Raw genomic sequence first — 16,004 nt, forward strand, 5'->3', positions numbered from 1 at the left:
AGACTAAGTAAGCAGTTGTATTAAAAAAATATTGTGGCAACAACCTACCAAAATCATGAATTTGTTTATTGGGTCACCAACCTGCTAGATGTTGATGTGGACGTATGTTTTGTTAGGCTGTCCATGTGTCTGTTGGTTATGTTTAGGAACGCTGAAATTTGATCACATGGCGTGCCAACTGCAAAAGCTAAGTTAGCTTTCCTAACTACTAATTCGTCGTATCGAAAAGAAAGGTCCCTAAATAAAAAAAAATAAAAATAACGACCTATATTTTTCCTTTTTTTTGAGAAGTAACGAGCTGTAGTTCTTATTCATGTTAGTGACTCCAGCACGACTTGTGTCTCTGTTTTACTTTTACCTACCTACAAGAACAAGATGGGGTTGTTGTTTTCGCAGCCTACTAAGAGGCACATGAAAACTATTTATCTGCAATGCGGGCCTAGTCCAACAAGCTCAAGCGCTTCTTAACACAGGAACCAGATGCTAAACGGGCCACGGCCCAACAGCAGCAGGCTCCGCTAGGAAGCGAAGGCAGACGTCTCTCAAAACCTCCTCACCTTTCCCCTTGCTATAGTAGGGAGAGGCAAATCATCCGACGAGTGCTGCTCTCCGCCGGCGATTGATTGGGTCTCCCCTCTTCCTCGGCGCCTCGCAGGCGCCGGGAAGTGGGGGAGGTCCATCTCTTGCTTCAGCGTGTATATAGTACTAGTTACATATAAAGATATCTAGATCTCTATTTGTGGCGATGTGTCGACTTTAGGTATATGTCTCCCTCTGAAGCTTCTCTAGCAATAGCGTCACAAACAACGTGGGGAGGACCTTGTGTGGTACGTAGTCCACGAACTTGAGAAATCAGGTTTGTGTTTTATTGTCCGCTTAGGCGTCATCTTCCCTTTATGTGTTGTTTCTTCGTTCGCCGACTCGGGGTCTCCTGCGTTCTTTGAGGTGACAGATCTCATGTATCTCGGCGTTGTGATGGCCGGTGGCCGACAACTATTGCATGTGCGTTCAAAGTTTCAGTTGCAGATCGAAGGTCTCGATGTGACAATTGTTGCAACATTGAAAAACTTTAAAGCTTCTATGAAAGGTTCTTCGTCGAGATGGAGACCGGCTTCAACCTACACGCTCGGCGTGTTCCTCTACCAGCGGCAGTGGCTCGCCGGATGGTTGCTACGATCGCTGATGATGAAGATGACCAGGAGGACCTTACAAGGATGTGGATGTAATTTTCTTTTTTGTTCAGAGATGTCTTTGTAAGGAATGTCATGTATTGTTTACATATGAATAAAATCCAACCTGGTTTCTCAAAAAAAAGGAACCAGATACCTAATCCAAACTAAGCATGCCCACATCATAAAAGGACACCTTTTTCTTTGGCTGTTAAAAAAAGAGATATTTTCTTGTATCTAGGTACACAACTTGAGTAGACTCTTATTATAACATGCTAATGTAACAAGTAACATAATCCGCACCACACAAAGCAAAATTACTACCATCAAGAACAGAATCCAATTATCACAACTCATTCATACAGATGTTGCGCTATAGTTTTGTTGTTCGTTGTTCACAGCTGATGACCTAATTAAAATAGTCACTAGTTTATAACAGGATGAGAAGAGGGTAGACAATCTCATGCTATGCCTACTCTTAACTAACTCGCGTCTACCAGCAACACGACAGATTGGTGGAGTCTACAGAGACGAGCTGGACTTGCAAGAGCACTACGTCCCACCTCTTACCATTTGCATCTACTTGGTGTCGGTGTCGGCAGGGGCCTGGGGGTCGGTGATTGTAAAGGATTCCACCTTGGACAAATCTGGAACCCAGCAGGATAGTTCTGTTGTTCCTGTCACGAACATCAAGGATCCTGGTGACCACCTTACCCGCGGTGGTTTGGTATTGGTATCTATGCTTTCCCAGCGTGCAACCTGGTGTCCAAGAATGACCGTACATCAGTCAAACAGATATGTAACATATAGGCAGTTTCAATACCAACATAACATGTTCTTCAGCACCTTTCCGCTCTCAACATTCCAAGCACAGACACTACTATCACCAGAGCCTGCAAAGAGAAGGCGATTATGAATTACTATGTAGAAGAAAAAACAACAATGACTGCAAAGGGTGATAAGGAATGGTTTCTAACCAGATATGATATAGTTTCCCTCTGGACAGAATGATGCCTCTAGTGTTGAATTGGTTAATACTGGCTTTGCATGAAACATTGCAATCTGAAAGAATGAAAAGAAAACATAAGAACCACATTTACTAGAACTAGTATGCATTATATAAACTAGTAGGTTGCAAGCTTACCCTATTGCCTTCAAATGAATCTAGCACATGAACACGCCCAGCTTTAGTGGTTAACAGAATCCGCCTGCCATCACTGCTAAACTTTATGACATGGGGTTCTGAATCATCGGTACCGACAGAGAAGGTCGCAAAAGGCCCCTATATATGGACACAATAGCAAGTTAGAAGAGCTAAACACTAAAGACCAACAACACATTCAATCACATTTACCTTTCCAAATTTTCGAGTATCATACATCCTTATTCGACCACCAAAGGCAATAGCAAATACCATGCCCTGGTCATCATATGAAACTGCAGGCCTCCTTTGCACACGCAGTACACCCTGAAAAAACATGACATGATTTTGCTAGTCACCAGCAATATATAGTAATTCAATTAATGCTAACCAATGCTCAATGATCCCTCTTGATCCAAGTTGTAGGTTGTTTAGGACACGGACAGGACTCCAAAGTGATACGTGGACTAGAAAATACCATGGAAATTGGTTATCTTATATAAAAAGTGTTATCATGAACGAATTTTCATTACAAATCCAGTAACATCAGTCTTATGTTGTCAATCTACATACATTTATATACGTTTATTATGGTCAAAGCCAAAATGGTTTAAGCGGAAAAAAGAATCCTAAAAATGACTTATATTCTTAACTAAAGTAGACATTGTGGATTTCAGTTAAACAAAATAACCAAGCCCAAGTTACTTCTTTTTTTTACCTTTTACAAGAATGTCTTAAATTCAATATCCATCATCCTAGAAGTAACAAAAAATACAGTACACAACAACAAGGATTTTAATGATTTAGTTGCAAAAATGATACATTTTGGGTTCCGACTTCCAAGTGATTCAAGGAGTTGGTTCAATAGGGAACAAGTAATAAGAGAAGAGAAATCCAAAATAGCCTTCCTAATCGAAAACTGCATTTCATCAAGTTGGTCGTAAATAGGTAGTGAAGCAGAATCTAGAGTTTATCTCGTGTCACATAACTGTGTGCAACATCATTAGTTTACCTGTGATTTTTCAGCCCGATGATCCCATAATAGAACCTTACGGTCAAGTGAAGCAGAGAGAAAATTTTCTTTTCCAGAGCAAAGTGTGATGCAGACAACCCTAGACAAGGCAAATCACATTAGCATCCCTAGCACAGTGACATTTAACTATAATTTATTGTAAGATAGTATGGCATACCTATCAATGTGACCTTTATAATATCTAATAAACCGGTTATCATTCATTGAGAGTAGACGCAGAGATTCTGCATTATTACTTCTTCTCAGTACATGACATAAATCATTTTAAGTTGACATAACACAGGACTTACCATCCCAGCCATTGTTTGATGAATATAAGACAATAGATGGGTTATCAGTGAAGCACACAAGTTCAGCCCCATATTTTTTGCTATTAATAGTATTCAAACACCTGAAAACTTAAATGAGTGAAAAAAACAATACATATCACAAAGATTACTTCTAAAAAAACACATATCGCAAAGAAATAAATTGTTTAGAGTGAAAAATAAAATCACTACAAAAAGGTACTAAATCATAGCCATAAATGAAAGTTTCTTGTCTAGAATACTAAAGTTGAACAGAAGTTTCAAATATTAGTCACTAAAATAAACTAATAAATACACACAAAAATTTGCATTAGTGAAGTGTTATTGTTAGGAAACTGAAAATAAAGAGTAAATTCTACAGAACATTAACATGCCAACTAGACAAAACAACTACTGAACTACCAGAATGTAAGAAATTGCATCTTTTATAAGACATAAAAAAATCAATAGTGATCGTATTTAGGCCTTGTTTAGTTCTAAATTTTTTGACAAAATAGACACTGTAGCACTTTTATTTATATTTGACAAATATTGTTCAGTTATGGATTAACTAGGCTCAAAAGATTCGTCTCGTAAATTACAGGCAAATTATGCAATTAGTTATTTTTATCTATATTTAATGCTCTATGCATGTGTCGTAAGATTCGATGTGATGGAAATCTAGAAAATTTTGCAATTTTTTTTGGAAACTAAACAAGGCCTTACTCAGATATAAAATTCTAAAGACAGAGTAATGATCTGCACTCACACTGCATCTTGAGTGTCGTATAGACGGATTGCTTCATCATCGCTAGCTGTCACGAGATATTTGGTATCCTTTCTGTGAAAATCCATAGAACTAATTCTGCCATTCTGAAATAGAATTATGTTACCCCAAAAGAGTCCAATGAGTATAGTGTGCTTAGTTATGTCTATGTATATTGAGCACTTCTCTTAATAGAGATGTGCATTTGAAAGGGAAGCAACAAAGATATAGGTCAAACAAGTCTTTCAAGTCATAGAAACACACCATGATTTTTTTTTGCTTTTTTAAATTGGTCATGTCCATTACGATCCAGTCTGACATCAATCTGGTAGTACATGCCAAGCTAATTGAAAATTTTATACGTAGCACATGGTAGTAAGGGCACGTTATTTGATTCATCTGGCGCTCGGGATATATACATAATTATATCAAGAAAATTTCTAGTACAGCTAAAGAACATGAACCCCAATCCCACCACCACATATGGTAACATGATAAATAACGGCTAAACCCCTTTGGGCAATATATAGGAACCAATGCACCTTCCAAGCCCTTGCATTCACATTCATGCAACATTCTAAACTGAACTCCCTTAAGAAAGTGAAGTAAATTTAACAAGACAAGCAAGTTAACTCAAGTAACAATTCAGCACTGATTTCTCTAAAAAAATAATTTTTGGACCCCATGGGTGTAGAATAGTTTAATTTCCAGCAGACAATTGACATGGGTAATTTGGAAGAAGAACAAAGGCTTACATAGCCTTGGAAGACCAGCCCTATCTTCATGCTCTTGACCACCTCATCGGTGATCTCCATGCTCACCCTAGGTAGACTTGTCATGGCAGCAAACCCTCCAAAAATATTTGGAAAATAAGTTGCAACTAATCAATCAGGTACCAAGGATAGGCCTTGCCAACTGAAGAAGAGGATGAACCTAATCAAACCATAGATGGATGGATTTAGATTAGTAGCAACGCGGAAATTCATAATAAAATTGACTGAGAATCCACCAACCATGAGAAGAACTGGATACATCGAGTCAAAGGAAAGAATTCTCACCGATAGAAAGAACAAACCAATCGAGGTCGGGATGGATGGATTCAGATTATAAACGATTTCGCAAAAAAATGAGTGGGAATCCATCTCTAAGAACATATCCATCCAAGCAAAGGAAGGAGTGCTCACCAGTAGAAGGAACCAGCCAATCCACACCAGGATGGATAGATCTCTCCTCAACTCGGTTGAAGGATTAGTGGCGTTGTGGCGGCGTGAGGAGTGGATGGAAGAGAGGGGCGGAGGGACTAGCGGCGTCTACTTGGCTGCGACAGCATAGGATTCTCGAGGGCTATTTGGTTTGGACCCCCGCAAGCCTTACCAAGTTTGGCAACACCAAAGAAATTTGGCTAGCATTTTGATTACTGCCAAAATTTGTTTGTACAATGCTAACGACAAGCTGTCCACCAGTTCATTTGCAAATGGAGGCCATTTGCCTACCAAAATTTTGGCTGTGCTACCAAATCAGCAACATTAAATGCTAATCTCTTGGATCATCTAGCTCCAAAGGATCACACATAAACTGTGCACCCAATTTGGAGTCTATTTTCACTAGTCTTACCTGCTATGAAATCTACAGAAGAAAAGGTAGCCCTTGCTATATTCAAGTAAAGAAACATTGGATGATAATTGAGTACTATATGTCAAAATCACAAATGCAGCAAGCTTTGGTATCACTGCAGTCCAAACGCCACTATTTTCTTCAAGTTTGGCATCACCAAAGTATGACAGGGCTAACACATGTCTCGGTTCATGGCAACAATGTTAGGCTTTGAAGGAGAAATTCGAGAGGAACTAGAAAGAGAGAGGATCTGAGTTTGATAATTACTTGGGAAAAAGGAGAAATGAAGCAAAATTTAGCATGTTCTAGCTGTTCAATGTTCAAAATATACTATGTTCTACCCTGGGAATTTAACTGTATATGCGGCCATTAAGAATGTGACGTGTTTAGATGCATCTTTTAGCAAATGACAATAATTTCTCACCACTAAAAATTTAAAGTTCCTCGATTCAATGCCGATTTCACCACTTATTGGGTGGCAACAAGGTCATGTTGTCCATGGTCAAGCATATGAATTGGAGTGATGAAGAAGAAAACAGACTACTCACATAGTCTTGGTAGGCCAGGCCAACCTTCATGCTCTTGAGCATCTCGTTGGTGATCTCCATGCTCACCCTTGGTCCAGGGGCTAACCCAACAAAGTGCATGAGTGTAGATATATACATCCCGTAATTTTTGCAAAAAAATGAAGTACATACACAACGTTTGTAATTGGATCAAATCCAAATACAGAATAGTCCAACAGTTAGGGTTTGGTGCTAGGTTTTGTAGAGCATGAAGGAAAGAGAAGGGATAGTCATAAATGGTGGTGGTGTGCAGTGGCGAAGCTAGAGTAAATTAGAGGGTGGTGCAATTCTCTAGTAAATGTGAATTTTTAAGGTGTAAATGGTGAAAATTTGATTGTAATAGTAGTTTTTCAATTTTTATGGGTGCATATGCACCCACAACCATGAATCTAGCTTCGCCACTGGTGCTGTGTTTTTTGTCGCTAACAAAGGGGCCCCATGAAGACCTAGGCACCTGGAGGTTGGAGCGTAGGGTGGTCATCAAGCCGTCGCCGAGGGAGAGAGAACACGAGGCGGCGGGGGGAATGGCGATGGGGTCCCACATGGGCCGTTCTTTACCTGGGCCGTGATTTTCCTCGGTCCTGCCTTTTCCACGCAATTATTTTTGTAGTTTCGTGTCGTTTCTTCTTTCTTACCTCGAACATGGTAAATGACCAGTGGAACATTTCTTATTTTATAATTTATAAATTAGTGATACAGTAATAGTAATATTTATGAGGACATTGAAAAAGATCAAATGGAATTTTTTATTTTTATTAAGTTGGGACATTTTCTCTCACAAAGCTAGAAGCCTTTTCCCTTCAACTTGAAAATTTAGCGAAGTTATGGCACTTTTCTTCTAAAAATAGAACATTTTATTTTCAACCTAGAACTATTTTCTCATGTATCTAGAAAATTTTATTTTAAACATGGAGCATTTGTGGACCATGAAGCTGAAACATTATTCCTCTAAGTAAGAAAATGTTCTAAAATTACTAGAAAAATATTGTCCAAGAAAATATCTATATCTATATCTATATCTTTATCTTTATTTGTATATGTATTATTTGTTTCTGTATCTGCATCTATATCTAGAATATCTAATGTCCAATATCTGGTATCTTATCTAATCTAATCTAAACTAATATCTAAAACCTAACCTAATCTAATCTAATCAATATTCTAATTTCATATATTTCTAATAATATTTCTAATAATCCTAAACCCCACTAGAATTCTATGTTGACATGCAAGCCATCCACACCAGTAATCTACTAATAAAGAATATAATTATGGCGCATATGTGGCTTTCTATGTCAGAAAATCACATCACCATATTGTCCACATCAGTATACCATATTGTCCAATGATTGTTTATCCCTTCACACAAGTAAATATAGATCGTCTCCATGTAGCAGCACGCACAATATACTTCTAGTTTACTCTATGTGTATGCTCATTTTTAACGTCCACTATTAAAGCATCAACAAAGTTAAGCCTCTTAAGTCACTCACCTCTATTAATTGAGCGTTAATATAGGCAGGCCTTTACCTAGGTGTCCATCTCCATTTCTAGAGGCAACATCCCTTTATGCCCATCTATGTCAACCAATCCTTACCTCCTCAAATTGGATATATGGTAGTGATAACATTTTACTATCAACTTGGGGAAGGTAGAAGCAACAAATCTACAACTCCACCTCTTTAATTTTAAACAAACCAGATAGGAGAACTGTTAGTTGTATTAAAAATAAGAATAATAACCTAAATGATATACAATAGAGCAATAATGACCTCAAACTAAACCCACTCCATCGTGCTATTAGAGACGGAGAGAACCAATTAAAATTTGATATGTGAATCAAATTATATGTTGAGGGGTTAATTTGGACAAAATTTAACGTGGTGTCGTCCATAGGGTTTTTTAGAAGGATGGAGAGCTATTTAACGAACATGTCGTGTGGCTACTATGGAACAACGAACTCATGGACTCATGGGCTTCATCATGTAATCGAGTCTAGACTAGCTCGATGCATGGCACATCTGTCATCTTGGACGAACAACCCATCTAGCAAATAAAGAGGTTTAACTAATATATATTAATACTTTAATTTTAAAGAATGGTTGCACATATATAAAAAAAATCTGTGTCATTCAATGCAATATACTCTCTAATAAAAAGGTATAAATTTAATCATGCATAATAAGTTTGTAACAAGTCACATTTTGTGCCAAGGTATATATACTCAGCCCAACGAAATATATCTATCGATGCTCCATTATATTTAGAGAAGAAGATGGTGAATGAAATACAGTTACAAATATTCCTTTCAAAAAAAATACAGTTACAAATATTTATGGGAGGTAATAGATAATATAGATTTATTTATTTATAAATTTTATAAAATAGGATAAATAAGGAAATAGTTAGGATATGGTAATTTTTATTTATTTTGCAACTTTGGATGTTATGATTTGATTACCATATATACTACCATACTAACGTATGTGACAAAATATGATTGCCACGTAATTTTTTGTTACACTTCGTGATAACTAGCGTTTTTAATTTCCCAACGAACTCGCAATTGGCGCATCTGTGATCTTGGACGAGCAACCCATCTAGCTAGGCCTAACTAATATAATAATACATTAATTTTGAAGAATGGTTGCACATATATGAAAACAAAGGTGACGTACGTCCGATGCTATTTAATTAGCACTCCATCTATCCTAAAAATTATTATAAGTTATTCTAGAAATCTTGAAGAGTCAAACTATTCTAAGTTTGACTAAATTTATATAATAAAATAATTATTATTATGATACCAACTAAATATTATTAGATTCTTTCTTAATTATATTTTCATAGTATACTCACTTTATGTTACAAATCTTAGTATTTCTCTCTATAATTTTGGTCAAACTTAATTAAAAATGTTTTGACTCTTCAAGATTCTTGAAAAATGACTTGTAATTTGGAACGAAGGGAGGGAGTACCTGATAAAAGATATATGAATATCTAAGCATAAATTTTGTAATAAGTGACATTTCCATTATGTTTGTGCCAAATAAAAAGAATGCAAAGGTATATATATCAATCCGACGAGAAACATATATATGTATCGATGCTCCATTATATATTTATATGATGAATGAAAAACAGTGTACAATATAAGGCAGCATCAGCTGATGGACTCCAAATTAATAAACCCTAATAAACTGCTGGCTATCTGATTATATATTCTATGATACGCATAAATAAGCAATCATGGACGAAGAATTATTAATTACTCCAAATGTAAGCTAGCTAATAGCTACTAGATATATATAGTCTTCGTCCATTATGTATATATAGTTTTTATTCCATTATTATTATTCGAGATGAAATAATCCTAACAACTCATCAACTCTAAAAGTGGTTGAGCTGTGAGATGCCAAGGAAGGCCATGATGGGTCCCTGTAGCATCTGCATGACGGCCCTCCAGCCTGCCTGCGTGGGGTTAACGAAGTCCCAGTAGAAGTAGTCCTCGGGGTGGTCGCACAGCCAGTACCGCCCGTCGGGGTCGCCGCAGTATGCGCCGTCCTCGCCGCCGCCGTAGCTCTCGCAGCATGGCTGCAGCCGCTCCTTGAACCTCGCCGACAGCTCCGACCCTTCCGCCGGCGGCGCCACCATGTCCATCATCACCGTGTACACGTCCAGCACCATGACGTCGTCGTCGCCGTCCAGCCGGTCCCTCAGCATCGCGTTGTGCTTGGCCGGCCCGTCGTTGGCGCCGCCGTTGCAGGCGGTGTAGTTGGAGCCCCTCGCCAGCCACGGCGTGCACCCGAACGGCGGCAGCGTGTTCACCACCACCTTGGTCACCCCCATGTCCAGCAGCTCCGACACCAGGCTCGCCACCTCGTCCACCACCATCGGAATCAACGCTTCGAAGCCGTCGGCGTCACCGACCTGCGCGTAGTCGTTGCCGGAGAAGGCGACGAGCGCCACCGACTCGTCGAAGTCCTTGTCGTCCAGGAGGCCGTCGCTGACGAGGTCGCGGAGCTGCGTGACCTGCGCGCGGAGCATGGCGACGCGGGCGCCCGCGGGCGCGGCGCCTGGGGGCGCCCGCATGACGCCGGCGCCGCCGACGGCGAAGTTGAGGCCGGAAGGGTCGACGACCTCGCCGTCCCAGCCGTCGCCGTTGTAGGCGGGCGGGGACTCGCGCTTGCCCATGATCTTGGCCATGTAGTCCGACTGCACGAGCCCGTCGGAGAAGCGGCCCGTGGGTTTCCGGCCGTGCGCCGCGTCCGACTCGCCGAACGGGTACCGCCACGTCCTCGAGTAGCCGCCCAAGGACGCCTCCGTCGCCAGGTTGCCCGCGTCCGCGAACTCGTCGCCGAACACAAACAGCATGTGCGTGTGGCTCGCCCGGCCGCCGCCGTGGTCGTGGTGGCGCTTGGTCCAAGTAACGTTACCACCACCGCCAGCAGCCAATGCTCGCGACGACTCCGCAACTGAATTATTATTACAAGAAAGAAATAATTACTACATGCGTAGAAATTTTATACTAAAACGTACAAATGTAGACGACAATGTCTATAATAATAAGCTAGCATACAATTACTATTGGAAAAAAGGGAAAAGGAGAAGAGAGCGATTACCATTGAGAAAAAGGAGAAGAATGCAGGCGGAGGTGAGGAGTTTGATCATCATTGTTGTACGTAGTAGATGGGGGTGGGAGGGAAGACGAAGGAAGGAAGATGTGTTGCGTGCTCTCAACGGGTTACCCATGCTACTTATTTATATATATAGCCTGCAGAGGGATAGGGATAGGGGGGCCAAACAGATCGATTTGCTAACAAGAAGATAACGGTTGTCGCACGGGGTGGGGTGGCTGTTGCGGGAACAACCTCGGCGCAGGTAATTAACGAACTGAATCTCGGCCGTACGTTGCATACAGGCCCGCCCGGCTACACGTACGAAGGCCCAGGGTGGATCCTACCATAATTTTTGAGTAATTTGTAATTTACTTTGAAATTTGTGAACAATTTTCTATTCATTCTCTGATATCTGCAATTTATAGAAATAATTGTTAATGTTTTCTGAGATCTGCAATCCACATAAATAAAGCTATGTTGTGCCTAAATTACATCAGTTTGTCTAATAATTTACATTGAAGAAATTATTGTAAATATAATGATAAGGTGTGGTGTAAATATAGCGATAAGACAATATAAGTGTGGACAAAAAATCTGGTTGTTAGAAGGGGCTAAAACAACTACGTAGTTGTTAGCTAAACAGATTCTTCCCAAATCATTCGGTTTTTTTTCTGCGTTGCAGTTGCACATATCCTATCATATAACTTCATAATAACCGCGCGACGGAAGTGGTTGCGATTACGAATATTCTTTTTCAAATCTTTATGTTCGCTACAGGAGTGAGATACGTTTTGGACCTACTCTGAGCTGCAGAGCGTGGACTAAACTGGCCTGTAAAATTCTTTAGGCCTTGTTTAGATTCAATTTTTCTTTTTTGGATTTTAACACTATAACATTTTCATTTTTATTTGACAAATATTGTCTAATTATGGAGTAACTAGACTTAAAAATTTCGCCTCACAATTTACAGGTAAACTGTACAATTAGTTTTTATTTTTATCTATATTTAATGTTTTATGCATGTGCCGCAAAAATTCGATGTGATGGTGAATCTTGAAAAGTTTTTTATTTTTTTGGTAGAACTAGTCCAATCCAGAAAAAAAAAACGTAAGTTCATTCCAGAAAAAATATGTTACACTGCTATGTTGCACATTTAAATGCGTCTATTTTAGTGTAGCTGGTTAATTACTTTTAATTTTTTTGTCGAGATCTCACATACACGAACGTATATGTAAATGCTCACATACACCAACGTATAGGTACGCACATTCTATTGAACTACAACACTACCGACTCTTGAACACCTTAATTAGATCTCCACCATGTCGACACTCTAGTCCCGATGTTCTAGTCCACTGTGGTCTTTAGGATTTACAAGCCTCGTCTCCAACAATCATCATCAATCTAGAGCCGTCCTGATAGAGAAACCAGAAGTACAATAGAATAATAAGTTACCCAAATTTGATTTGATATCATTCTTGTACACTAGATAAATACATGAGACATGATAGCAACATGGAAGGAATGATAAAATGATTACATATATCTTCAAAAATTTATACAAATTTTGATTTGTCAAATTCCTTGGCACGATGGGCATGCTACTACTAGGAGAACATCCAGTGGTTAATGTAGTAATGTATTATGACCATAAAACATAAAACTTCTCAAGTAACCCTGTTAAAAATATTGATCGGTTTCATGATGCAACATATTCATGTACGAAACATACCTTTTCAAGCTAGAGACAAATATTAAATACAGGTGCAGATAATAGTACACTGATACGATAGGGTAGAAAGAAGAACAATTAGGCCTTGTTTAGATGCAAAAAGTTTTGAGATTTTGACACTGTAGCATTTTCGTTTTTATTTGACAAACATTGTTTAATTATGGAGTAACTAGGCTTAAAAGATTCATCTCGTGATTTACAAGTAAACTGTGCAATTAGTTATTCTTTTTATCTATATTTAATACTTCATGCATGTGCCGTAAGATTCGATGTGACGGAAATCTTGTAAAGTTTTGGGTTTTTGGGTGTATCTAAACAAGGCCTTAGTTGGTTAAACATACTACATACTACACACTGATACATATTAAATACCTTTTCTTTGAACCACATCTTGGAAACTTATATCTAAGATAATTTACCTTGATTCTTTAGTTAACTCCGTAGACACTTTTCCCTGGTTCTTTCAATATTTAAGCAACATGGCCATCCTCACTCCAAGGTGAAATTCAATCTGCTACAATATCATATCTCAACAAATGTTCCCAATAAAACTAGTTTCTATTTGAATTCTTGATTTTTTTTTGGACTCTGAAATTTTGACACTGATTTTTTTTGAATTTCCATTGAAAACAAGAGACTCTCTAATTGCATGTTTCTTTGTACTCCTGATCCGCAAGAAAAGTAGAATTTATTCCCTATATGGTTGAAGAATATGCACTAGGCTACCTCCACATCTCCAATCGATAAGTCCAATTTAATGTTAATCTAAATTTTAGATTGTTCATGTGATTAGGCATATCACTAGATCATATATGGATTAAGTGACTAGCATCTCAAACTCATTGCAAGGCAGATTTTTATTTTTACTATTTTTTCTAAGTCAAAACAGTATGGCCTTGTTTAGTTCGCAAAATTTTTGGTTTTTGGCTACCGTAGCTTTTTCGTTTTTATTTGACAAACATTGTCCAATCACGGAGTAACTAGTCTCAAAAGATTCATCTCACAAATTACAGATAAACTGTGTAATTATTTTTTATTTTCGTCTATATTTAATGCTCTATGCATATGACCATAGATTTGATGTGACGGAGAATCTTAAAAATTTTTGCGAAGTAAACAAGGCCTTTGTTAACCGTAATTTATACCACGTACTACACCGAAAGTTCGGATAGAAAATCCGGAAAAAAAAAATGCATGCGATAGATTTAGTCCTCGCCAACCGACTTAGTTTGACTTGATTTAGTTTTTCCTCAAATCCTCTCTTGTCCAAAACCCGAACCCCAAGAAAGAAACCCCACCGCCGCCGCCACCGCCACCGCCGCCATGGACGACGCGATCCCCGTCTCCACGCGCCTCCGCCGCACCACGCCCTACCACGACGCCTACACGGTCCGCGTCTACGACGAGCGGTTCGCGTCCCTGGCGACGGCGCGGCCCGCCGACGCGCGGCGCTGGGTCGCCACCACGCGCTGGCTCCACCGGAGCCTCTTCTACCGGGGCCACCTCATCGTCGGCCTCGGCGTGCAGTGGACCCCGACCCGCGCCCAGCTCCGCGGCGAGACCCCTGTCCCCGCCACGCTCCAGCTCTGCGTCGGCCACCGCTGCCTCGTGTTCCACCTCGCCCGCGCCGACGCCGTCCCGGAGGCGCTGCGCCGGTTCCTCGCCGACCCCAGGGTCACCTTCGTCGGCTCGGGCGCCGCGCACGACGGCCGCATGCTGTGGGACCACTACGGCCTCGACGTGGCGCGCGGGATGGAGCTCCGCGCCGCCGCCGGCATGGGGAACGCCTCCGTCGAGCAGATGGCGGACCGGTTCCTCGGGTACCCCGGGATCTGCAAGCCCCGGGAGGTCGCCATGAGCGTCTGGCACTTGCCGCGCCTCTCGCTTGACCAGGTCCAGTACGCCTCCGTCGACGCCTACCTCGCCTTCCGCCTCGGCGTCGTCCTCCTCTGCCCCGGCGCCGCCGCGCCTCCACCACCTCCCGCCCGGGCCCAGCACCAGCAGCGCGCTCCCGTCGTCCAACGCGTCCCCGCCATCGTCAACCCTGCGCCGCCTCGTGCTCCCGTGGTCGTCCACGGTGCGCCTCCCGCCGCCGTCCGCCGCCAGGCACCTGCTCCCTTGGTCGTCGTTCGTGCGGCGCCTCCAGTGTTGTTTGGAGTGCCAGTGCCAGCCGTGGGTGGCGACGCGGTCATCACCGGCAGCAAGATCGTGGCTGATGATTCTGACACGGAGAGCGAGATGGAGTCCTACGACGACGTGTTCCGTGCTGCCACCCGTGGTCTGCCCGTCCGAGCTTATGCTTCAGATTCGGACTACAGCCTCGACTCCTCGGATGGGTTCGAGGATGTCAGGTTCGGAGCCTTCACCGATGAGGAAGATGAGGAGGACGATGGCAGCTACACCGGGACTGGATCTCTGGTTGCTGACGACATCGTCGGCAATGAGGACGACGATGAGGAGGATGAGGAAGGCTGCGATGAAGATGATGATGATGATGATGAGGAAGACTGCAACGTGGACGATCTGGAGGATGAGGAAGGCTACGCTGATGAGGATGATGAGGAAGGCTACAATGAGGATGATCAGGAGGAGGGCTACAACCACACTTCTGGGGCTGGAATGGATGGATCAGCAGAGGTGGTGATCGATGGCTGCGAGGAGGAGGACGGTGCACTCGCACAAGACGATTGGTATGATCATGAGGTCGACTATGGGTATGATCAGGAGGTCGATTTTGGGTTTGATCAGGACGACGAACAGGAGTTCGAAGAGTTCTGCCTACTGTGATCGCCTCGCCTAGCCGGTGCTCATGATCAAGAACCCAGCCTAGTTCGATCAATCCATAGTTGCTACGTTTCTGCAAATACGTTTTCTCTTGTGTGGTTTTTATGACATGCACGTCCTTTGGATTTGAAGACTGTTTTAGGTGTTATTAGTTCCTGCTATGTTTCCACGTATTGTTAGTATTAGTATTTACTGCTATCAGCCTGTTCTGAATTTCAGAGATAAACCCACGTAGGATATATACCAGATCTGGAATTGGGGCCTATGCTGTGAACTTGTGATGATGGAATCTG

The 16,004-nt window shown here is 41.4% G+C and overlaps 2 protein-coding genes across 2 annotated transcripts; both read right to left on the reverse strand.

Moving 5' to 3' along the window:
• LOC8081603 (protein ANTHESIS POMOTING FACTOR 1) lies at window positions 1,498-5,730 on the reverse strand. The gene is made up of 11 exons (XM_002461273.2): window positions 5,581-5,730; window positions 5,152-5,329; window positions 4,400-4,503; window positions 3,634-3,734; window positions 3,501-3,567; window positions 3,323-3,422; window positions 2,524-2,637; window positions 2,314-2,451; window positions 2,147-2,231; window positions 2,016-2,062; window positions 1,498-1,928 (listed from the first exon to the last, which is right to left on the reverse strand). Exons 2-11 carry the CDS (start codon window positions 5,233-5,235, stop codon window positions 1,749-1,751), a joined length of 1,020 nt encoding a protein of 339 aa, XP_002461318.1. The 5' UTR covers window positions 5,236-5,329; window positions 5,581-5,730; the 3' UTR covers window positions 1,498-1,748.
• Window positions 9,680-11,308, reverse strand: LOC8054514 (GDSL esterase/lipase At5g03600). The gene is made up of 2 exons (XM_002461274.2): window positions 11,199-11,308; window positions 9,680-11,051 (listed from the first exon to the last, which is right to left on the reverse strand). Exons 1-2 carry the CDS (start codon window positions 11,248-11,250, stop codon window positions 9,967-9,969), a joined length of 1,137 nt encoding a protein of 378 aa, XP_002461319.1. The 5' UTR covers window positions 11,251-11,308; the 3' UTR covers window positions 9,680-9,966.

The sequence above is a fragment of the Sorghum bicolor genome, chromosome 2 (assembly GCF_000003195.3).
Source record: "Sorghum bicolor cultivar BTx623 chromosome 2, Sorghum_bicolor_NCBIv3, whole genome shotgun sequence".
In the NCBI taxonomy this organism is placed as follows: Eukaryota; Viridiplantae; Streptophyta; class Magnoliopsida; order Poales; family Poaceae; genus Sorghum; species Sorghum bicolor.

What these genes read in the sequence shown, in the direction of transcription:
- LOC8054514 (XM_002461274.2), bottom strand. Translation starts at nt 11,250, where the DNA reads ATGATGATCAAACTCCTCACCTCCGCCTGCATTCTTCTCCTTTTTCTC. An exon ending in TCTTCTCCTTTTTCTCAATG is followed by an intron (nt 11,052 to 11,198) that starts GTAATCGCTCTC and finishes ATAATAATTCAG; the next exon opens with TTGCGGAGTCGTCGCGAGCA.
- LOC8081603 (XM_002461273.2), bottom strand. Translation starts at nt 5,235, where the DNA reads ATGACAAGTCTACCTAGGGTGAGCATGGAGATCACCGATGAGGTGGTC. An exon ending in TATAAAGGTCACATTGATAG is followed by an intron (nt 3,423 to 3,500) that starts GTATGCCATACT and finishes TGCCTTGTCTAG; the next exon opens with GGTTGTCTGCATCACACTTT. An exon ending in ATCGGGCTGAAAAATCACAG is followed by an intron (nt 2,638 to 3,322) that starts GTAAACTAATGA and finishes ATGTTTTTTCAG; the next exon opens with GGTGTACTGCGTGTGCAAAG.